The sequence below is a fragment of the Pseudonaja textilis genome, chromosome 3 (genome assembly GCF_049901715.1).
Source record: "Pseudonaja textilis isolate UNSWEBS1 chromosome 3, rPseTex1.2, whole genome shotgun sequence".
Taxonomy (NCBI): Eukaryota; Metazoa; Chordata; class Lepidosauria; order Squamata; family Elapidae; genus Pseudonaja; species Pseudonaja textilis.
The window spans coordinates 91192884-91216115 of record NC_141992.1 but is presented as its reverse complement, the minus strand read 5'-3'; the positions used below and the strand labels follow the sequence as shown (position 1 = coordinate 91216115).

Below are 23232 nucleotides of genomic sequence, written 5' to 3'. Positions count from 1 at the left end.
TTTTACTGCGTGAGGGAAGTTGTCAGGCGGTCTTGGCGGGGTGAGGAGGAGTGACCCGGGAGAGAGCGCTTGAGGAGAAACCTGACCCTTTCGTTGGCCTCCCGAAAGCCTCGAGGCTGCCGCAGTTACACGCAGAGAGGTATGGTTTTGCCTGTGCAGACAATGCTACCCAACAACCCTCATTTAAAGGCTGCCAAGCGGCGCGGGCCGTCTCGGTTCGATTTGGAACCGATCTCCTGCGTTCCAGGAAAAAAGCTCCAGACTAGGGCCTGGGAGCGGCGACGAAGCGAGCCCGCTTGCCTTTCTTTCTCCCTTTCTCTTTGTCAGCCGTTCACATTTCACGCCGGCCTCGTAGTACTTAGCCGAAGAAATGCAGGGGATTGTTAATGGATTGGCCAATCGGAGCTATCTCGGGGGGCGGGGGGAGCAAGTACACGATGTGGGTAGTCCTCGATTTACAACATTCGATTTAGTTGACTCCGAAGTTACAATATCACTGAAAAAAGTGACTTTAGCACTAGCGCGTAGCTCCACAGTGCTTTACAGGAGGGATGTCCAACCTTAGCAACTTTAAGCCTGGTGGACTTCAACTCCCAGAAGGCTGGGGAATTCTGGGAGTTGAAGTCGGCCAAGCTTAAAGTTGCTAAGGTTGGACACCCTGCTTTACAGCCCTTCTCTAAGAGGTTTACAGAGGCAAGCTATAGCCCCCAACATTCTGGGTTCTCATTTTATTGATCTTGGAAGGATGGAAGGCTGAGTCAGCCTTGAACCAGTGGGAATCGAAATGCTGAACTGGTAGCAGCTGGTAGTCAGCAGAGTTATCCTGTAGTACTGCATTCTAACCAGTGCGCCACCACAGCTCTTATAACTTAGGACCATTGTTCAGATTTACGACTATTGCAGCATTCCCTGCCCCCCCCTCACCTGATTAAAGTTCAGCTGCTTGGCAACTGGCTCATTTAAGATGGTTGTAGTGTCCTGGGATCAGGTTGTCATCTTTTGCGATCTTCTAAACAAGCAAAGTCAGGGGAGAGGCAGACTCACTTAGCAACCGTGTTACTTAAAGTTGCTTAACAACTTAACAACTGCGGCAAGAAAGGTGGCAAAATGGGGCAAAACTCACTTAACAAATAAGCAACCTAAATTTTGAGCTCAATTGTGGCTGTAAGTTGAAGACTACCTGTGCTATAAGCTTCGGGATTGCTGGAGTCATCCACCTGAGACTTCCTGAATTGGAGTAATGTAGTTGAACACGAATACAGGAAAGCAATAGAAGCAACTGTGCAACTTGGTGTCTTGAGGAATGTGCATCTCATAGTAATATGAATGAATAAAAAACATAAGCATGCTGTCTGATGAATGATTGTGGAGAGGTTTTGCAAGATCTAAATGGGTTGGTGGATGATTGGGTTGGGTTGGTTGGCTGCTCAATAGAGAGCTGTGAGAAACGTTCTGTACCATAATCCCACAAGGAACTATATTGTACAAGTAGTCCACAATTTGGCCCAACATTTTATCTTGCTAAGTAAGAAATTTATTACGTGAGTTTTGCCCCATTTTACGACTGTTCTTGTCACATTTGTTAAGTGAATCTGATTTCCCCATTGACTTTGCTTGTTAGAAGGCTGCAAAAGGAAAGCACATGGCCCTGGAACACTGCAACTGTCATAAATGTGAGTCAGTTGCATCCGGATATAAACCACTTGATCATGGAGATGCTGCAATGTCATAAATGGTCATAAGTCACTATTTTCAATGTCACTGTAACTTCGAACTGTCACTAAATGAACTGCTGTAAATCGAGAACTACCTGTAATTACCTGAATACATTGAGTAAAAACATGCATTCTATCTTCAGTGGCATTCTTTGCTATATCATAGATTTCGGCCTGAACAATTTGTCACAAAGGTTATTTAGCCCAACCATCACAGAAAAGGTTACACTTGAATTGGAGCTCAACTGTGGAATTGAATTGGAGCTTAGCTGTGAGTGGGATAGAATAAATTGCTATTTTTGTTCAATTTCTTCCACAGCATTACTATCCAAGACAACATTGAATAAACTAAGATACAACACTTTGAACAAATTGGAAAATGGGTGGGGTACAAATGAAAAACTGCAATGTATTGTATCCTGCACTCATACTTCTTTTCTTTGTGAAGACTTGGCACAAAATGTATTTAGTTTATTTTGTATTTAGTTCAGAATTGCTAGTTCTGAACTATATTTATTTAAAATAATCTGCCAATCTTATATTGAATTCTGGGCAACGTTTAAATGATTTTATTTTTTAATAAGGAAATATTTGTTTTAATTCATGGTATTTCCAATTTCAGGTGGTTTCCTCATGGAAAACTAGTTAGAAATTTTATAAACAATTACATCATTTATTCAAATTGCACGTCTGATTATATTATTTTTGTTGCTCTTGAGAGTGCCTTTTTAATTTAGAAATTGTGCTAAAATTTTACTGCTCAAAATGTTTTATTCTGTTGTGAGGAATTGGTTTTTCATTTTAAAAAACAGAACATTGTACATTCTAAGAACATTATATTTCAGACAGGATATTGCATTTAATTTAATTGAAGCAATAATTACACGTTGACAATCGGAATTATTGTTTTGTAATATAAATTAAATAGGCATATTATTATCTTAAAATAATATATTACGTAAGGGAAAAAAACTTGGCAAAATAGTTTATTAAATTCAGAAATTAAAAGTAATGATAGGATTCTTAGTACACCAGAAGATATTACATCAAATTAATCATTTCTAGAAATTGCAACTTAAAATTATCAAATCTTGATTGCTTACCGGAAATGCATTGGAGGCATGGATTTCATATAGTTACCTAAATATATTGGTCTCTGGATGCAAGTACACTGATTATGTTTATAATGGTAGAAAAGCTTCTAATTATTATCTTAAAATAATATATTACGTAAGGGAAAAAAACTTGGCAAAATAGTTTATTAAATTCAGAAATTAAAAGTAATGATAGGATTCTTAGTACACCAGAAGATATTACATCAAATTAATCATTTCTAGAAATTGCAACTTAAAATTATCAAATCTTGATTGCTTACCGGAAATGCATTGGAGGCATGGATTTCATATAGTTACCTAAATATATTGGTCTCTGGATGCAAGTACACTGATTATGTTTATAATGGTAGAAAAGCTTCTAATTACATAGGCCACCATAGGATACATAAGAAATTATGATATTAGCAATAGCACTTAGACTTATATACTGCTTTATAGTGCTTTACAGCCCTCTCAAAGCGGTTTACAGAGTCAGCATACTTCCCCCAACAATTCGGGCCCTCATTTTACCCACCTCGGAAGGATGGAAGGCTGTCAACCTGGAGCCTGGTGGGATTCGATCTGCCAAATTGCAGTGGGAGTAGCTTGCAGTACTGCATTCTAACCACTGCACCCCCAAGGCTCCAAAAGTTCAAAATATTCTTTTTATTCAACTGAATCCATTGTCCTTTCTGTGTTATAAAACCTTATTTGGGATTGAAGAAAAAATTAAAATATTAACTCACTAGCATTATACAAAGAAAATTGGCTCATTTAGGGATTTTTTTGTAGAATCATGTCAATGAATATTTATTTGGAAATTGAGATAATCTCTTATACTTACTGTATCTAGTATATTTTGCATGTAACAGATTCTCATTCTGAAGGTTTTAGTTGAAGTTTGAACACCTTTTTCCTAAAATGTTGCCAAATTTATTTTGAAAGAAATGTTTTGAGTAATTGTCTTAATAAAGCTGGCCATAAAGTCAAGATTTGAGACAGATTAAATAATTTTATTGTGTTTCTTCAGGAGACTTCTTTATACTGAGAAGCAATGGACGAAGGAGCAAGTCAAATGCAGCCCTGCAATGAAAACCAGCTATCAAACTCTGAAGATGAATGCGGGTGGCAAGTTACAGACATGACTAGACTGCGCCGTTTCTTGTGTTTTGGTTCCGAAGGAGGTGCTTTCTATGTCAAGGAACAAAAACTGAGCTTTGAAAGTGTAGATGCTCTTTTGAGGCTTATTGAAGATGGCAAAGGTTATGAAGCAGTACAAGAAATAAAGACGTTCAGCCAGGAAGGTAGAGCAGCCAAACAGGATCCAGTATTGTTTGCACTTGCCATTTGTTCACAATGTTCTGATGCCAAAACCAAACAAGAAGCTTATAAGGCTGTCCCTGAAATTTGTCATATACCAACCCACCTCTTCACTTTCATCCAGTTTAAAAAGGATCTGAAGGAAGGCATGAATTGTGGCATGTGGGGCCGTGCCCTGAGAAAAGCTGTTTCAGTTTGGTACAATGGAAAGAATGACATGGCTATTGCTTTAGCAGTGACAGCATACAAGAAGAAAAATGGCTGGTGCCATAAAGATCTTCTCAGGTTATCGCATCTAAAGCCTGCAAATGAAGGTAATAACAAACAAGTAAATTTTCTGAATCAACAGGGATGGTTTGGAGTAAGTAATTTGGAAACATTTTGCTTTTGCCTGTATGTTTTTTCAAGAGAGATGGAGAAGTGAGAAATAGAACTGTAATTCTGTAAAGTAAGCCATGACTCTAATTGGGAGAGAAATCAACTTGACATATAAAAAATGCTAAATATTGGAAAGAATACATAACATTCACTTAAAAAACGTTTATTAATTTATAGATAGTCCTCAACTTAGAACTGTTTAGTTACCATTTGAAGTTACGACACTGAAAAATTGACTTACAACCAGTTTTCACACTCAATGACAATTGCAGCATCTCCATTATCATGTGATTCAGACCCTTGACCAACCGACTGATATTTATGACAGTTTCAGTGTTCCGAGGTCATGATGAGCTTTTGTGACCTGACAAATGGAGTTAATAGGGAAGCCAGATTCATTTTACAACTGTGTTAATAACTTAACAACTGTAGCAATTTGTGAAACAACTGGCAAGAAAGATTATAAAATGGGGCAAAACAACTTTTGTTTAGCAACAGAAATTTTGGGTTTAATTATGGTCACAGACAAGCTGTATTTCTTTATTTTATAATGGGGAAAATATGTAATAGTTTTCAATTTTTTAAAATCAAAACCTTGAGAGGTTTCTAGAAATAATTTTTGTTACTGCTACAAATAGAAAAGCAATAGAAGAATTATAGCAGAAAGAATGCCCATAATCAACAATCCTAAAGACTGAGGGTCAGATGAATAAATTGTGAAAAAGGCATTTTATGTGTCCGTGTGTATTTAAATAGTAACACTTCTGTATTTATTCTTTTTGCTTTTACGCTACATTCCACTATTTATATATAAAGGTAACATAAATAAATTGCTAGTTTTGCTAAGATGCCAGAGAATACCAAATACAAAATAAATACACTTTCCAGCCTAATATTTGATAACTTTACATTATTTTGGAGTTCATATTTCTTTTTAAAATATGTTCTAAATTAGAAATAAAACTTACTGTATTTCAACAGGCCTGGCCATTGTCACTAAGTATGTAATGAAGGGATGGAAGGAAGTCCAAGAGACATATAAAGAGAGCAGACTTTCTGCTGAGGCTGAAAAAGTGTTGAAGTATTTGGAAGCAGTGGAGAGGGTAAAGCATACAACGGATGAACTGGAAGTGATTCATTTGATAGAAGAGCATAGTTTAGTTAGAGAACACCTCCTGACAAGTCATTTGAAATCTAAAGAGGTAAGGAAATTAGAGAAACATTAATACTTTGAATCACACTATATAATGTTGCTTTCTGCACGTTATCACTCCTCTGTTTTTATAGCATTTTTAACAATTTTTACATGTATTAGTTTTACATGTATTCTTCATGGCATGGGACCAGGTTACCCGAGGAACTATCTTGCTTGTCCAAATTATATCATCCCATTCAACTTGGTCAGGTGGGAGGGCATATTGGGGGGATCCTGCTGGTTAAAATAATTTTGCCTTGTGGGAAGAGAGACTTCTCTGTTTTTAACCTTGTATCTTATTTATGCTTTTATATTTTGTGACATGTTTTTATTGTGAGCTGCCCAGAGTCACATAGATGAGGTAGATGTTGTAGAAATGTTGCGAATGAATAAATAAATACATTTACATGATTCCTGTACAGTATGCATATTTATACTGAGTATGTGTTTTTCTTTAAACACTGCCTTTTCCTTATCTTTGAACTTCATTTTGTACAAGGTATGGAAAGCACTGCTACAGAACATGCCTGTAACAGCAATATTGAAGAACCTGGGAAAAATGACAGCAAATTTAGTTCTTGAACCAGGAAGCTCAGAGGTAGCAATGGTTTGTGAAAAACTAAAAAATGAAAAACTTCTTAAAAAGGTAAGGATTTTTTATTGCTGATTTTTTATGTGTATTGTATTCTAGCAATATCCTATTAGTTCATCTGTTAATAGAAACCAGTATTGAAAATTAAGCTTCATTGTAATATATCATTGTATAAATGCCTAAGAAATAAAAGTACTTACTATAGGGTATCCCAAATACAGATAGTTAATGATGAGCAAGGGGTTGGACCTACAAAGGGAATACAAAGTCAAACGAGAGAAAGATTCACTATTTGCACCATATATTTAGGGATAAAGACTATTTTAAGTAGTGTTAGAAAAATACTTGTCTTGTGTAAAAAAATAATAAATGTTTTAATCAGTTTTGGACTTCTCTTAATTGAAAAAATTAAATGTTGACTGTCCACTAATCAATAATTCAAAATTTCCAGATTCTTCATCCTCGTAGACAAGGATCAAGAATTGGGAATATTAGAATTATTGATTAGTAGACAGTCTTCCTCGTTAAAGATGTTCTCCATTGCAATCACTCAGCTGATATATACAGAGGGAAGTAACAAAGTGAGGCTATAGCATACTGACTGGGTTTAGTATACTTATCTTAGAAATAACTGAATTAAATACAGTAAGTTACAGAACAAAGTATTCCTAGGTTTCTTTGCATTCCCAGCACAAAGACCTCTATTAACTCATATCTAGCTTTTAAACAGAAGTGGGGGAGAACACTTCAATTCAGATTTCTTCCCCAGTTGTGATCCCAGCACATGTAGGATAAGTCAATTGGAACAAATATGTCCCCAACATAGCATAAACTGGAAATTTATCTGTGAGTAATAGTTGCCAGAACTCAATGTGACTTAGCCTAGAGCAATGTTTTTTAATATTTTGATACCGGAGAAAGCCTTGAATTGTCAGGTGTGAGGGAACTTCCTTGCATAAAAATTATTGTGTTTACAGTTCATAATACATTAACATGATCCGTAAATTGTAGATATAATAATCCAACAATAATTGTTAATGTTTTTTTTATCTTTTTTTCTGTGGATGTATTTTGGCAAACTCATTAATGCATTCTTTTTTTTGGCTTCCCCTCTACTACAAGGTACTACCGTGTTTCTCAGAAAATAAAGCTGGGCTTTATTTTTTTTTTAACCCTCGAAACAAACAGCTAGGCTGTCTTTTCGAGGGTGCCTTAGGTTTTCCCCCACGCGCCTCGCCTAGCCCTGAAAATCAACGGCCATATTTGCAAACTACGGTGTGTGGTGTGGAAGGTTACTGTGCATGTGGTATGGTGGTGATTGTGTGCGTGTGTGTGTATTTACACCCTTATCAGTGAATGGCCGTGTTTCCGCGACACCCACGCAGCCAACTGCTTTCCACCCTGATCATCATGCCAGTTCAGCCTGTGTGGGTAGTTCTCAGTCTAGCGCATTGGCGAACCTGCAGAGCTCCATTAAGTGCTGAATTTGGCATGCTGTGTGGACATGCTCGAGCTCGGATCAAGCTGCAGCGCTCGGAACCATTACTCGGGAGGCTGCTTTCTTAACCTGCCCTGCTCAAGAAGCGTGGGGAGCAAAGACTGCTGGGTACTTAAAGGCAATGCCTGGCTTCCTGCTGCTGTGCGAGAGACAAAGGCAATTAGGCCCTTCCAGTGCTCCCGCCGCAGCCGGCGCTCCGCCAGCTCCTCTTCCCTCGAGCGCGAGCAAGGCTGCTCATTGGGGTTTGCATGGCAGGCAGCGGATTCTGGCTCTGCTGGATGCTGGGGTGAAAGCACACAGCCCTGCTTGGGTGCTGCCGGGCTGCACTTTTGGCTTGCAAGATGAAGCCAACAGGAAGGCGCCACCGCTCCGTAAACTAAGAGCAGCTGGCAGTGGTCCTGGAAGCCAGGCCGAGTGGGAGAGGTGAGCTTGTCCCCAAGAGGGGTGGGCCGCACGCAGGCTGGGTTGCTGCTGTGCCCGCTCATGCGCAGGCGTGCCAGCAGCAGGCTGGGCAGCTCTCTCCTCTGCGGTCCTGCCAGAGGCATCTCTGCCAAGTCATGCTCTGGCTGCCCAAGGGGACAAGGATGGAGTCTGTTTTAATGTCAGCTCCCACGCCCTTGCTGGGGCTGCGGCGGGGGAGGGGGAAGCTGGTGCCCTTTGTGCAAATGGTAAAGTGGAGGCATCTGCCTCTTGGTGCAGCCCGTCTTTCCTGTGCAAGAGCCCCTGGGCCGCCCGACTGAAGTGGTACATTTTGTGGTGCCCTTGCAGGGGAAAGTGGGCTGGTGATCCGGAAGAGAAACAGGGCTGTGGGGCATCGGTAGACTAAAACGCGTCAAGGAGTTGGGAGACTTTGGCGTTAATATTTTCCTGCAAATAAAATAAATAGTACCAGATGCGTTCCTGGGAAGAGGAGAAGGACTTAAGGCTGGATTCCTAGGCTAAGCAAGCCCCCCCCCCCGCCCCGTGTCTCTTCACCTCATGTTAAATTTTGGGGGCAGGGCTTAATTTAACTACATGCGCACAAAGCAGTGCTGGGGCTTCCTATTGGGGGGGCGTATTGTTGGAGAAACATGGTAGCTCTAATGCAAGTCAGTAATGTGGGCAATATTCCACATTTTTATAATTTTATCCAAATTTCTAATCTACAAGATGATAATGAAAAATGATATGTGTAAAAGTAGTTCTTTTCCCTATTTGAAACAAAAATGACTTTTTTCCCCCTCCTTGGAAGAAAATCTGGTTGGGTTTAACTTAACTTTTGTTGAAATTAATCTCCCCTCCCCCCTTCATAGATTTGAAAAACTTACAAGACAAACTGACTTTGGAATTTGCTTAAGACAAAATAGGATTTAATTTTTCTAAAGATAGCTCTGGTAGATTTTTTTAAAAAATGAATATTGTAAATAGATTGTACTTAATGCTGTTTATATTAGGAAAATTGGTATAAAATTAAATACAATATTTAAAAAGCTGAGATCCATTGTGTAAAAATTTCAACTACTATGACTGCTAGTATTACATAGTACGCAAAGCTGAAAAAAAGTTTTATTTTAAATTTTCAATCACAATGTCTTGTGAAATCTTATGGTTCTATGGTATGCCATGTAAGAAAGGCTGATCTAGAATATGCCTACATAAAACAAGTTGAGTCCAGATATCCATCAACAGTTTTCTTACTTCTTACTTTGTATTTGTGTATGTGGGTGAAAGTTTTGAATTCTGTTGCTTGCATATGATAAATATTTACAGAATGTTGTGTTATACATGTGTTATTAGCTAGATAACACAGGATTTCATTATGCCTTTTGATTTTTGTCAAGAATGTTGTTTGTACTATTATGGACATTTCTTTTCTTTTTTGCTTTTATTCTTTCCATTGCTAGTTGTTAGAATGGTTAGGAATTAAATAAAGATAATAGTACCAATTGATAGAGTTCATAAAGCATGACCTGTATACAGGGTAGTCCTCAACGTACAAGCGTAATTGAGAACAACATTTTTGTTGCTAGATGAAACATTTGTTAAATGAATTTTGCCCCATTTAAGAACTTTCTTGCCACTGTTGTCAAGTGAATCAATGCAGTTAAATTAGTAACATGGTTGTTAAATGAATCTGACTTCCCCATAGACTTTGCTTATCAGAAGGTTGCAAAAATTGATCACATGACCCTGGGTTACTGCAACTGTCATAAATATGAGTCAGTTGTCAAGTATTCAAATTTTGATCGTGTGACCACAGGGGTGCTGCAATGGTTGTAAGTGCGAAAAAAGTCATAAATCACTTTTCCGGTGCCATTGTAACTTTGAACAGTTAAGTTGAGGGCTACTTGTATATATCTACTTTTTGGAAAGATCTGCTGGTGATTCTTTTATCTGTGTTCTTGACCAAATTTATTGGGTTGGAGTTATTTGTTTCTACCACATACTAGAATAGCCACATCCTGGTCAAGATTGTCAGGTCTGGGTTTGGAGCTTTTTTAATTTGTCTCCAGTTTTTTTCTATTTCTTTTTTCTTTTTGGAATAGACTGATACCGGGATTACACTTGGATTCTAGTTACTTTAAAAAAAAACCACTAAAATCTTTTTCACAAGATTCTAGGAAATTGCTTTAAAACTAATAACTATTATTTATTTTCCAATTTCATATGATAGAGGATAATGTTATATGTTATGGACCTTTTAGTTTAATTGAGTTATAGTATAATATTGTATGAATTTGCATTTTATTCAATGTCTAATTTTGCCTAATTTTATGTGCCTAACAAATAAAGCTATTACTCTTTTACAGGCGGGGTGAATTATTTTACAGGTAATTAAAGGGGGTTGGGTGTCTATGAATGTGTGCCTCCAAATCATTCCTGACCCATGCTGATGCCAAGACATATCTCTGCAGTTTTCTTATCAAGATTCTCAGGAGTGGTTTGTCTTCTTTGGGCTGAAAGCAACCAGCCCAAAATCAGCCCGCTGGCTTTCTACATAAGGCAGGACTAGAACTTGCAGTTTCCTGATGTCTTAAACCTCTTTGCGAAACTAAGTGGATTAACTAATCAGCACTTAATAGTTTTGATCTTGATCTCATTTATTGAAAAATTACCTGTGTCGCATGATTTATTTGGGATTGGTTTCAGTGGAACTTGGCAACTCTAATTGATGAAGGAAGATACCAGAAGTCCTCAACATATGACCACAATTGAGCCCAGAATTTCCATTGCCAAGCAAGATAGTTGTTAAGTGAGCTTTTCCCCATTTTACAACCTTTCTTGCCACTGTTGTTAAGTGAATCACTGCAGTTTTAAGTAAGTTACATGGTTGTGAAATGAATCTGGCTTCCCCGTTGATTTGACTTGTCAAAAAGGATACAAAGTCACAAAAGGTGATCACACGATCCTGGGACATTGCAACCATCAAGAATACATGCCAGTTTCCAAGCATCTGAATTTGGATCATGTGACCACAGGGATGCTTCAGTGGTCGTAAATGTGAAAAATGGTCATAAGACACTTTTTTCAGTACCATTGTAACTTCAAATGGTCACTAAATGAATGGTTGTAAGTCAAGGACTACCTGTACAAGATTTTTAAATATGCTCATAATCTTTCTTTTTTATGAAGGTATTCTTTAAGTCAGTAATCTTTAAAATAGGAGAATCGTTTTGCTGAAAAAAGTGAAAATTACAAAAAATACTGCACAAAAATATCCATTGTCTGGAATCTTGGCTGTGAACTTCATATGAAAGGATTTCTCTTCTTGTGTAGATAGGTTTACAGAAGGCAAAGAGAATAAAAAAGTACTGTTCTGGATACCAAACCAAATTTGTGAGGTCATCATATAAATTTGAATTTTTCTATAAACCAACAAAATAAGCAGTTGAATTAATAGCTGAAATTTGTTTTAAATCTTGTTTAGAAGAAGGGAAAATAAAATCTAAGGGATACTGTAGCAGTTATTTCTAACAATAATACTCCGAAAAACATGTTAAACAGTTGTATTGCACTCTATATTCAGAATACTTAAATAAATATAATGTTCTATTCCAGAATTGTTGATCTTATAGCATACTTAGTTAATAGAAATTATCACTAAGAGAAATTAACATTTTGAGTCTGTTTTCCAAAACTCTTTAGGCTCAAATACACCCATTCCATATTTTGGTTGCATTAGAAAACTATAAAGGAGAGCGTGGTTATCGGGGAAAACTACGCTGGCAACCAGAGAAGGACATCTTGGAAGCTCTAGATACTTCATTTTACAAGTCCTTCAAGGTAATTGTTATGAATACTTTCAGTATCAGTCTGAAGCATTTAAGCAATATCTCTTTAGGAAAATTTGGATTTTGACAATAAAGGCTAAAAGCAGAATGATAAATGTTCCTAGGATTTTTGTTTTTCAGTATTCTTATGAGCAGTCTATAACAATCCAGGCTGTAGTCTTCCTTTTCCCACCTGCTTAAGACTCATGGAGATTTAGTCTACAAATCATGATGTGCTTGATTGCCTCAGCTATATTCCTACATTTGGGTAAAGGTAGTAGTGATAGATTAGTACCCTCTTCTCGTATATCTGTATTATATTATTTTTATCATCAGCTAGAAGTACTAGTTTCTAGTGTCACAGCTATGAAAAGTCATTTAATTAAAAAAAATGTAAAAAAACGTGTTCTGACTTCTTTCCCTTCATTGCCTCTTTCTTAGGCATTAGAACCAATGGGAAAGCGTATCTTAGTTGCAGTTGATGTTAGTGATTCTATGTTGCAAAAGGTTTTTGGTAGTGTGCTGAATGCTAGTACCATTGCTGCAGCAATGTGCATGGTAAGAAACGTCTCACTTTTATGATATTTTTTTGGTCCCAAACTTTGGGATATGATGGCATTGTTCCAAGATTGAATAGATTGTAATTTGGTAAAATCTAGAATACCTGCCTCATTATAATATGATTTTAAAACAAAACCGTGACAAACCTACCCATGTAAAATCTACATAGATATTAATTCCAATTCCACTTATTTCTTCAACTATAAATCAAACTTCTGTTTTATTTATCCTTTTTATTTTTGGATAATATGGTCAACATTTTCCAAAAGTATAAAAGAATGTATTTCTTCTGATGACTCCCAAATGTCTGTGTGTGTTTAGAATTTGAGTGACTTAATAGCTGGACAGTAGTTGGCTACATGTTGATACCTTTTATTCATTCCATGCCTTACTACCCAGTCTTGTCACGTCACTTGTCTACAATACATAATTTTCCTGTTGCTCAAATTAGGGCAGGCAGCAAAGCATTTTTACAGTGATTAATGCCTCCTGTACTAAAATAAGTGTTTGGCCAAGATGATGTATCCCATCAATCCCTGTTCTACAAGTCTAGAAGGAACCCTTATGCAAGATTTGGTAATCTGATTTTCAGCACTTACCCTAAGAAAAATAAATAAATTAATAAATAAATTAATTAATTAATTTAAGAAAGTCTTGGAGAAAGGAGTAGGATATGGTGGAGAATTAGAAGAGGAATGTATTAGAATAGAAAAGGCTTATGGGAACAGCTATTTCACATTTGAAAACCACAGAAAGCTTAGGCTACTGAAATGCTTTTTAGTTGAAGAAACAGGAAAATAACATTCTATCTTTACCTTCGATCATTTGGTTTTTACCAGGTTGTGGCACGCACTGAAAAAGATTCCCACATTGTTGCATTTTCCCATGATATAGTTCCTTGTCCTGTGACTGAGGATATGACTTTACCACAAGTATTACAGAAAATGTCTGAGGTACCTACTATTCTTAAAGTAACCCTGTAGTTTTATATGAGAATAGTTCACTTAATGTATTTTTCATTAAAAGTGTTTACTAAGTCTTAAACATGTAGTTCTTTTTTATGGAAGCATAGAAGGAAATAAAATACAAAAGAAATTAGGGGAAAATCAATGATGAACTTTAATGGTAATATTAAAATATTAAGGGTAGATGCAGAAGCGGATGGAAATCAGCACTGGATTTGTGAAAGATCTCTTGGTAATAATCTTTTTTTTAAAGAAAATACGGAATCTGAATGGACATGAAAATATTGCTGGGCAAACTAGTATTCTCCATTTCATGTCATGCAGCCTTCTATAAACTTTGCCCATCCTAGACATAGAATCATATATGTTTATATGTTGCGTGGACTGTGGATTTGTCTGTGCATGTGTGGGAGATGAAGAATGTTGCCACTAAATTAATCCTCAGGCCAGAGAGTTTTCTCTGTGAACAGCAATTCTGTAACTTGTATGGGTTACCTATAATACTGCTTTGCTATGTACCTTTATTCGTCTGTCAGTTTGGCATCTCCAGAGGACGGGCTCAATGGACAAGTAGTGCAAGTTTCTGTCTGAAACTGCACTGCTATTGCAAATCACAGGAGACATTGGTTCAATGGGGGAAAAAACAATTTAGCTGGCATTTGATCACTTCCCAAGGAAAATATCATTCTCTATATCTAAATACTACCAAAACTCTCATGTTTATAATCTTTAGTTGAGCAATATGATGCAACATAGGACAAAACGTTTCCAACCAAGGTACCTCAACTGGGTTAAGTTACAAAATACTGTGACTTCTTACTCCGAGGGAATGAAATTTGGGGAAGTTGTAGCTGCCTCAGTACTGCTGCCATCGTGCTGTTGAGACAATTTAATCATCACTTTCAACATTCCTTGACAGCTTCTGGCCACTCTCTTATTCCCTTCCCCACTCAACAGTAGTGACTTATTAGCCTTATCAGAAGGGAGAAAGGATGGAAAAGGGAGGGAGGGAGGAATAAGGAAAGAAGGAAGATAGGTAGGTAGATTGGTTGGTTGGTTTCCAATGTTGACTGCTGGCTTGTAAAAACGAAAATCAATGGGAAAGTCAACAAAAAGAGAGATGTTATTCCCATTCCCATTGAGTATTTGCCCATCTATGGTCATTCTATTTATCTAGGTAAGTCAATATCTCTGAAACAGTGACCCAATAGGTCACAGATTGTCTGGTAGAATATATATGTTACCATCAATGTGTGAAATTAGGTATTTTATAGAATGTCTAAGAAATCTATAGAATGACAAAAATGGGATAGCAAAGTATGAAACACCTAATATTTTATGCATTTTCTAGGCATTCTATGCAATGCCCAAAGGCAAACCAGCAAAGTATAAAATTCCTACTAAAATGCCATTCTTGCCTTCCTTGTTGCAACAAGCAGGTCAACACTAGTCTTCTTTTCTTTTCTTTTCTTTTCTTTTCTTTTCTTTTCTTTTCTTTTCTTTTCTTTTTTGATAAGAAAATCCTATACTTTATTTTTTATTTTATTTTTCTTCTTTCATTTTCATAAAACCTTTTCAATAAAAGATTAAGATTAAGCCTAATCCTAACCCTTTTCATGACTTTCTTTTCATACTTTGCCTAAATAGTGCTTGTTATTCTGCATAATGCAGAGTATTATATACAGTGCCTAGGGAAAGTGTATAGCATATTAAAATAACAGATATTTCATACTTTGTCTAAAGACATCACTCTTTCTATAGATTTCCTAAGCAATCTATAAAATGCCAGTTTTCACACATTGCCGGTAACATATATATAACAACACAGTTTGCAATCTTAAATGTAAACTTCAATTCCCCTTCCCTTTGCTAGTTCCCAGGCAGAAACATTGCTAAGTTAAAAAGCTATATAATTTTTGCTGGCTTGTTTGGATCTTAATATTTTTTTTACTTATAGATTCCAAGGGGTCCTACCAATTGTTCTGCTCCAGTGCTCTGGGCCCAAAAGACGGGTGTAGCAGTTGATGTTTTTATTATCTTCATGGATAGTGAGACCTTTGCTGGAGATGTTCATCCTGCCACAGCGTTGAGACAGTATAGAGAGGTAAATATTCTTTAAATAATGCAAAATAAGAAAAACGTTTCTTTATAAAGGTTTTCCTTCTTAAGGTAGCTGCCAGCTTTCTGAAGATTTATGTTATAACAGAACCAGATTTATGTTATAACAGAACCATTTTCTGGAATTGTTTTGGGCAAACAATATAATTATAATCTTACAGTAGAATGAAATACAAATATATAAAGTTATTTCTTTAATATTGTATTCAGTGAATGCTAGTTTAGTCCTGTTTATATTAGTGTTAAATCAGCACTGCTTGTGGCTTTCTAGCTATCTGCGCTAGTGATCTGATCTAGAAGTATACTGGGCTCACATAAGTGATCCACAAGTGGAACAGTGCTTGTTATTGGATGCAAAAAATGCTACTTGAGGACAAAGCAGCAAGAATGAGCAGTACTAAGAAAAGGACTATCACAGATAAGACAGAAAGTATACTTTTAAGAAAAAGTCAGTATATTTCCCCCATTTGCCTCATTCAGGTCTCCCTAGTTGTAATCGTCTGAGTTCAAAAATCTTGGCAAAATACTGAGAAAAAGTAAGACTTCCCACTTCGCAAGAAGATGACAAAAATATGGATTGTGGACTTCAGTAATAAAAGTCTTTAGGACTTGGCTTTTATAAATAATTCATTGTTTTATAAGTATACTTTGAAAAAAGAATTTCTCTCTTTTTTATCTGTTTATAGAGAATGGGTATTCCATCCAAGTTAATTGTTTGTGGAATGACATCCAGTGGCTTTACTGTTGCAGACCCAGAGGACAGAGGGATGCTGGATATTTGTGGTTTTGATACAGGAACACCCATTGTCATTCAAAACTTCATTTTGGATTTGATCTAAACCTGTGAGCACTCGCTTTTCTAAAGCTCTTCCTGAAGAATTGACTAGGGGAGCTATCAATTGCATTAACAAGACTCTATTAATTCAAGGCTAAATTTCATACTTCCTTTGGAGTATTAACATTTTAAAAGAGATGTAAAAACAGCCACTGGCAAACTCTACTTTCTGAACATACTGTTTACATCTGTTGTGCATAATTCTAGGTTTCCTATTGGTTTTTAGAACTAAATATGGAATACAGTGAATGCTTTTAATTTTTTATATTAGTTTAACTATGACAATGTATTCCATTACTGAAGATTTTATTTTCCTAGAATGAATTTATTGTGTTAATCACAGGGAATCAAAGGATGAGACGTCTTCGTCTTTTTACACTGTTTCAAGTTAAGTAACAACTGTTTGATTGGAATAACTTATTCTACTATCTGGGAAAAATGAGCCACATATGCACTACAGGTTATATTACTTCTATCATTACCCATTAGTTCCTATTACTTTATGGAACACTTACCACTGACAACTTGATGCTCTCCTTGTTTTTAGCAGATATTTTGTATTAAGCAGTGTTGGAAAATTTGGAAATAACAGATCATTCCCAGGGATATTGATCTGCTGATTATACTTTACCCTTCTAAACTCTTGTTCTAAAAAATGGTCTTGCAAAAACCATCGATTTTGTGCACATTATGGTCTAACTCAATGTTTCTCAAATTTGACAACTTTAAGATGTATAGACTTCAACTCCTAGAATTCCCTAACCAGCAAATTGCCAAGTTTGAGAAACACTGATCAAACTGGTCTATGTTTTATTTCCTGACAATGGATAGTAGGTTTCTCAAGCAAGCTTTTTTAATAGAATCAGAAAAAAAATATTTTCTGATGTTCTTTATAGAAAATGTGATTTATCATATCACTTAAAGTAAGAAGAGAAAAAGGCAAAAAGAAGCAAAGATAGGTGTTATTACTAAAGCTAGCCATATTCATGTGTTACTTGTAAAACAGTTATACAATAAATCAGAAATGGACACACATTTCTAGCTCCGCCTTAACATGATGACTGATCTGTCTTTCTGTACATATTAACATTTGTAGAATAGCCTTTTTGTGTTGGCATATCTACTTAAATGTAAAGATGCTGTGAGAGCAAGACAGCTGATTATATGTTGTTTTAATTTATATAAACTCTGCACATGAAAAATTGGTCAAACATAGAGCTTTGTTGCTCAAATTCTGTGCTCAATGAATGGGTCTTACAAACAGGACCTAAAATACTTTTATTCCTGCCTTACCATCAGGCTGATTTGCATAGGGATTATATGTTCCTAAAGCATGTAATTTAATGACATTTGCCCTTTGTTAATTTCTTTGTGTCCTAATGCAAGGACTATCACTGCTGGTAGGCAAAACAAGATTAAGGCCAGCTGCAGAATTTTAGCTGTTTCCACAATTCTTTTGGCAAGGAGATAACCTGTTGCTGATCTGAACTTGGCATTCCAGTTGGGCCTGCTGGGAGTTGTACCATTCCAGATGTTGCTGATCTCCAAATTGTCCATCTTTGTCCGAGAAAATAAGTTCATGTAAACAGTACATTCTCTTTTAATTCAACAGAAGAGTTAGAAGGTAGTAAATCGATGGGCTGAGCAAGAAAGAAGAAGTTTATATGAAAGCCCGTTTCACAACTCATGTTGCTGTTCCTTCTCTTCCTATATTATAGTCCCATACCAAATCCCTATACGCCCTATAAATCAGGAAACCTTTCTGTGTCATATGAACAATAAGACTTCTTAACTTAATGCATGAATTTCCAGCTTGATACAAAAACACTCTTCTTGGTTTGGGCAGTTCTCCTTTGCTGCAATTCTATATTACATGCAGTAGCAGGAAAATCAGGAAAACAATTACGGCAGTGTTTGCTGTAATGCAGGATTGGCAAACTGATGAAGAGGAAAACTAACCAAGTTCGACTAGCCAAGTCACAGAAGACTTAATAGCTACATTTTCATTTTCATTGAGCATGTGGTGCTTGCAGACAAATTTGTCACTAAGCCAGGCTTAATGGGGCATTGTGACCAATGAACATATCCTTTGCCTTTGAAAAAAACATTATTCATTGACTTAGAAAATTGAGGAACATGTTAGTGCTGAATGGAGAACCTTTCCTCCTCTCTGTTCTGTTAAAGTGCACTTCCTGGCCTCCATCATTAGCTAGATTTATAATTTAATAACATTTGGAAAGAAGCATTTTTCCACCTTTGGCTAATGTATGCATAGTGTACATTTGTAGTAGCATACATTCTGGAACCAAATCCTCTTAATGAATTCAAGTTGATAATCTTATAAACAGTTTGTAATCAAGGTTGTGACAATTGTCTACTTCTTACCCAAAGAGTTTTACCATGTACTTATGATAGCTGTTCACATTTTTTCATAATTCCAGACATAATGTATACCATTTTTTTTTAGATAAAAGTGGCTAGAGAAATTGCTTTGATTCAGTTTTCTCCAACTTGGATGGGAGGTGATAGAAACACAGCACATTAGGTGAAGTTATGGAAAGCTCCTGATGCTCAATGAAAAGTGCCAAAAGAATGACCCAGATTATGTTTACTGGGCAAAATTTTGCACTGCAGGTTATAGAATCTGATACTAAATAACAAGTGATGATACAGGCTTGTAATATTTGTTTGCTTGGAAGATTTGTTGATTAAACTTTCCCCAACTACTTCAGCTCTCCTGTCTGCAGCAAATTTGCACTAGAGAACTGGGGCATTTTGTAGCAGATACTGGAGTGGATAGAAGGGAGATTTTTTTTTTCTATACAAGTCCTTTCATGCAGCATTTGGATGTAATTTGGTAGAAGCAGCAGATTTTAGGTAGCTAAAATCTTTTAAAAGTCCTAGAATAATACTGTCAGACTAATGATCAATTCTTGGTATAGTTAGAGAAGAGGAGGTTGTTTTGGAAATGCTGTTCTGTAGTTATTCTTCTGTCTTTTACCGAAGTAGCAGTTGATCAACAGCTGCTCTATTAAAATCATGGTTTTTAAATAATTTGTAGCTGTATTGACCTTTCTGTAAATTATCTTTATTAAAGAATATTTAAATATCTAAAAGGGTTTCTACAGTGCCACACAAGGCGTTTTACCTTGGGTAATAATGTGTGCTCTAAACTACTTTTCTTGTCTATTTTTTGAGGGGATTCTTACTGCATTTCCTATTTAACTGTAAAAAAATAAAGATCACGGTTCGTATTATTATTATGACTCATTTTTGAGAGAGATGTTCAACATAATGTAATACACCCAACTGATGTATAGATACTACAGACAGCTTCTGACAAGTATAAAAATATTGCTGAGCCTGGAAAGAGTTGCTACACATAAATATGAATTGTAATTATAAATGCGTGGCTTTTAAAACACTTGCAAAGATCTAATTATAGTTGTGATTTATAGAATAAGTTAATTGTATAAGTGGAAACTGACCTAAGTCACTGTATAGGTCTTTTGCCATTGATTCATTTAGAAGGATTACAACTATACTTATATCATATTTCTACCCATGGTGGCGCAGTGGTTAGAATGCAATATTGCAGGTTAATTCTGCTGTCTGCCCCAGTTCAGCATTTCAAGTCTCACTGGCTCAGGGGTTGACTCAGCTTTCCGTCCTTCCAAGGTCAGTAAAATGGGGAACCAGATTGTATTCTGCCTCTGTAAACTACTTGGAGAGGGCTGTAAAACACTCTGAAGCGGTATATAAGTCTAAGTGCTATTGCTAATCTCTTTATAAATAGTTGTGCTGTTTTTAGTTCCTTTATGGAGAAATGCCAATACTAGAATAATGAAATTTTTTAAAATCAAAATGTATAATTTACATAGATTTGTGGGAAAGCTATAACAGGCTGCATAAATTTAGTTTTAAGCTCCAGGGTCAATATAAAGATATGTCCTGCAAAAGTATTTCATTTTTTAAATGACTTTTATGACTTTTCTTCCATTACAAAAAATGTTGGCCTCCTGACCCAGGAGAATTGGACACTTATTTTTTTTAAGGACATATACAAATCAAAGCTTTTCTTCAAATCTTTGCCTAAGATCCAAAGGTTTTTCATCCTGATTTACTTTCCTCACGAATGAACGAATATATATATATATATATCATACATATATAACTAGAAGTAACATACTTGGGTTCTAATGTTTAAAAAATATTTATCCTTTATATATTTGTTTCATTTTAAAAAAATGTTGATTATATGCCACTGAATAATAACTAACTTGCCTGCTAAAACACATTTGTTCAATCTACTTTAAATTACTTTTTTCAACAAGCAAGTATTGTAATAGCAAATTGTTATAAAAATAGTAAAAATAGTAAAATGTAAGTATTAGTGTTTTGTACAGTTATGCTAGTTTTGGTATTAAAATGAATTTGTTTTTTTTTTTTTCTCAAATCATATTGCAGAAGCAGTGGTGGAATAAGTAAGGTAATAGGAATAGAATAGCAGCTGTAATAAATGAGGTATCAATTTTATTCCCTTATCCTAACCTTTTTTTCATTCTTTTCTGTGCTCTCGATTGATATATCAATAACAGATAGGTGACTTCATTTTCTCTTTTATCCATAATGTTACTTATGTTTTAGATTAGGAGAGCCTCTTAAATGGTGGTAGTAGGAGTTAAAATGGAAAGTGGGGTTTGCTAGGTGTGAGCAGAACATGTTTACTGAAAGAGAAGAGGCCAAGGAGTGGGGAGTAATGGATGATGGTAGGGTTAACTTGCATGTATCCATGGATAAATAATCCACTTTATTTAAATCACTTTTGACAATAGATGTTAGTAATATGAAATAAAAGAAATACTTTGTGTATTGGACAGAAGGTGTTATGAAAGAGAGTGCAAGATGAAGTGGGACCTTAAAAGTATTGCATACTTCAAAACTGAATCCATTCTGTGTTCAAAATGGATGTGATTATAGGTTTTAATTGCAATGAAATACTTTTTCTATTAATTTGTTATAGCCAATACAATATGACTTTTCCCTTCTCTCTGCCCCTTTTTACTATACCCCAAATTTGCTTTAGACCAGGGATGTCAAACTCGCATCATCATGTGATGTATCATGACTCCCCCCCACCCCCCTTTGCTACACCGGGCATGGGTATGGCCAGCGCATGATGCTTCCGGCTTTAGACAGTTCCTCAACTATACAGAGCAGAATTGGAGAGGAAAGAAGGAATTCATTTGTGTGTGTTATTCCTTCAATGGCAGAGACCATTACCTCCAAATTGATAAGATTATAGAATATCTATCTATCTATCATCTATCTATCTATAGATTTTAATTTTTATAAGTCCTACTCAATTAATTAAAAGAGATTCAAGGCTGTTTCATTAAAGGAAATATGGATAACTGCATAAATAAAAGGACTAGGTGGACTTTAAATGGAGCATTAGAAAAAATGAGACCAAAGTTCCTGTTTGATGATCAAATTGTAGAATAAATATAACTTTAAAAGTAAAAAAGATTTAGCAGGAAATTATTGTAAAACAGATAAATTTGATCATTTTTAAATTGGAAATGAGCAGATATTAAATACTGTGCTAAGCTATCAGCACAGCTAATACATTATATTAATTTGATTTCCCCCTCCTAATTCTGTGTATCCTGTGTACTAATCCAAGTAAAGTCCTATTCATATTGGTCCATAATTGCCTTGTTTGCTTGAACCATTCCAAAGTTTCATTTGAGAATTGTGTATCCTAAGAAAGAACTTACAAGTTTGTTGAAATATTAATACACAGATAATTGTTTATTTCCAACCATTTTTATGTTTCACATAGTAAGTAGGTATTGTTTTCAACATCCCATTTCTCTACCAGAGAGAATGTTGGGTTCAAAGTCACCCAGCTGTCTTCACTGCTCTCTTATTCTTTCATTACCACTTTAACACAACTTTACTTAAAAGTTTTAACGGAATCTGAAAGCCACCATTTACTCTGGTAATGACTCTAACTCATGTGTGACACTCAAATGTACTTCCTGCCCACATCAGCTTAATTCCACTCCACCTTGTTTGTTTTAGTGATTTCTCCTGTCTCTTTCAGGAGTGCCTCTTGTAATATCTTTTTTTTTTTCAATAGCCACTGTTCTGGTTTTTGAATTAGCATTTAATGCCATTTAAATTATAGATCGTACCTTTAGCTTAATGCAAATGAAACAATTTATATTGCCAAAGGGTGCCGGGGGTAATATGCTGAATATTCTGGAACATTCTCTAAATCCCAATTCAATTTAATTTGAATTAATCACAAAAGTTGAATTCTGTTTAGTGCTCACTATGAGTATTATTTCTAACTATTTTTGATGCAAAATGTGTGGTTATAGGCCTGGTTTTGAATTATGTATTCACAATCAGTGAATCAAAGTGTCATCTTCACAGTAGGTCTATAATACCTTGATCCGGTGATCTTTTACAGGCCTATAGGAATTCTATTGATCTTTAAAAACCTTTATAGGAATTCTATTGATCTTTTAAAACTTTTTATTATATATGCCAAAAACTCACTGACATTACAAAACTGATAGTACTTCTTCACTTATAATGATTCATTTAATGACCATTTGAAGTTCAATTGGCGCAGAAAATGACTTATGATCATTTTTCACGTTTAAAACCATTGTAGCATCCCTGTAATCACATAATCAA

At 35.8% G+C, this 23232-nt stretch overlaps 1 protein-coding gene across 3 annotated transcripts; it reads left to right on the top strand.

The window, feature by feature from the left end:
* The first annotated feature begins 6 nt into the window (after positions 1-6).
* RO60 (Ro60, Y RNA binding protein) lies at positions 7-19781 on the top strand. Of its 3 annotated transcripts, XM_026703228.2 has the most exons (9): positions 7-139; positions 3840-4443; positions 5489-5709; positions 6202-6348; positions 11918-12055; positions 12484-12600; positions 13443-13556; positions 15526-15672; positions 16373-19781. In XM_026703228.2, exons 2-9 carry the CDS (start codon positions 3864-3866, stop codon positions 16523-16525), a joined length of 1617 nt encoding a protein of 538 aa, XP_026559013.1. In that variant the 5' UTR covers positions 7-139; positions 3840-3863; the 3' UTR covers positions 16526-19781. The 3 variants fall into 3 exon arrangements, with proteins under 3 accessions (XP_026559013.1, XP_087786474.1, XP_087786473.1); XM_087930348.1 differs by lacking the exon at positions 5489-5709; XM_087930347.1 differs by lacking the exon at positions 12484-12600.
* Positions 19782-23232: the final 3451 nt, after the last annotated feature.

Coding starts and splice junctions, on each gene's coding strand:
- RO60 (XM_026703228.2), top strand. CDS start 3,864: ATGGACGAAGGAGCAAGTCAAATGCAGCCCTGCAATGAAAACCAGCTA. Junction 12,056..12,483: donor CATTTTACAAGTCCTTCAAG/GTAATTGTTATG, acceptor CCTCTTTCTTAG/GCATTAGAACCAATGGGAAA. Junction 12,601..13,442: donor TTGCTGCAGCAATGTGCATG/GTAAGAAACGTC, acceptor GGTTTTTACCAG/GTTGTGGCACGCACTGAAAA.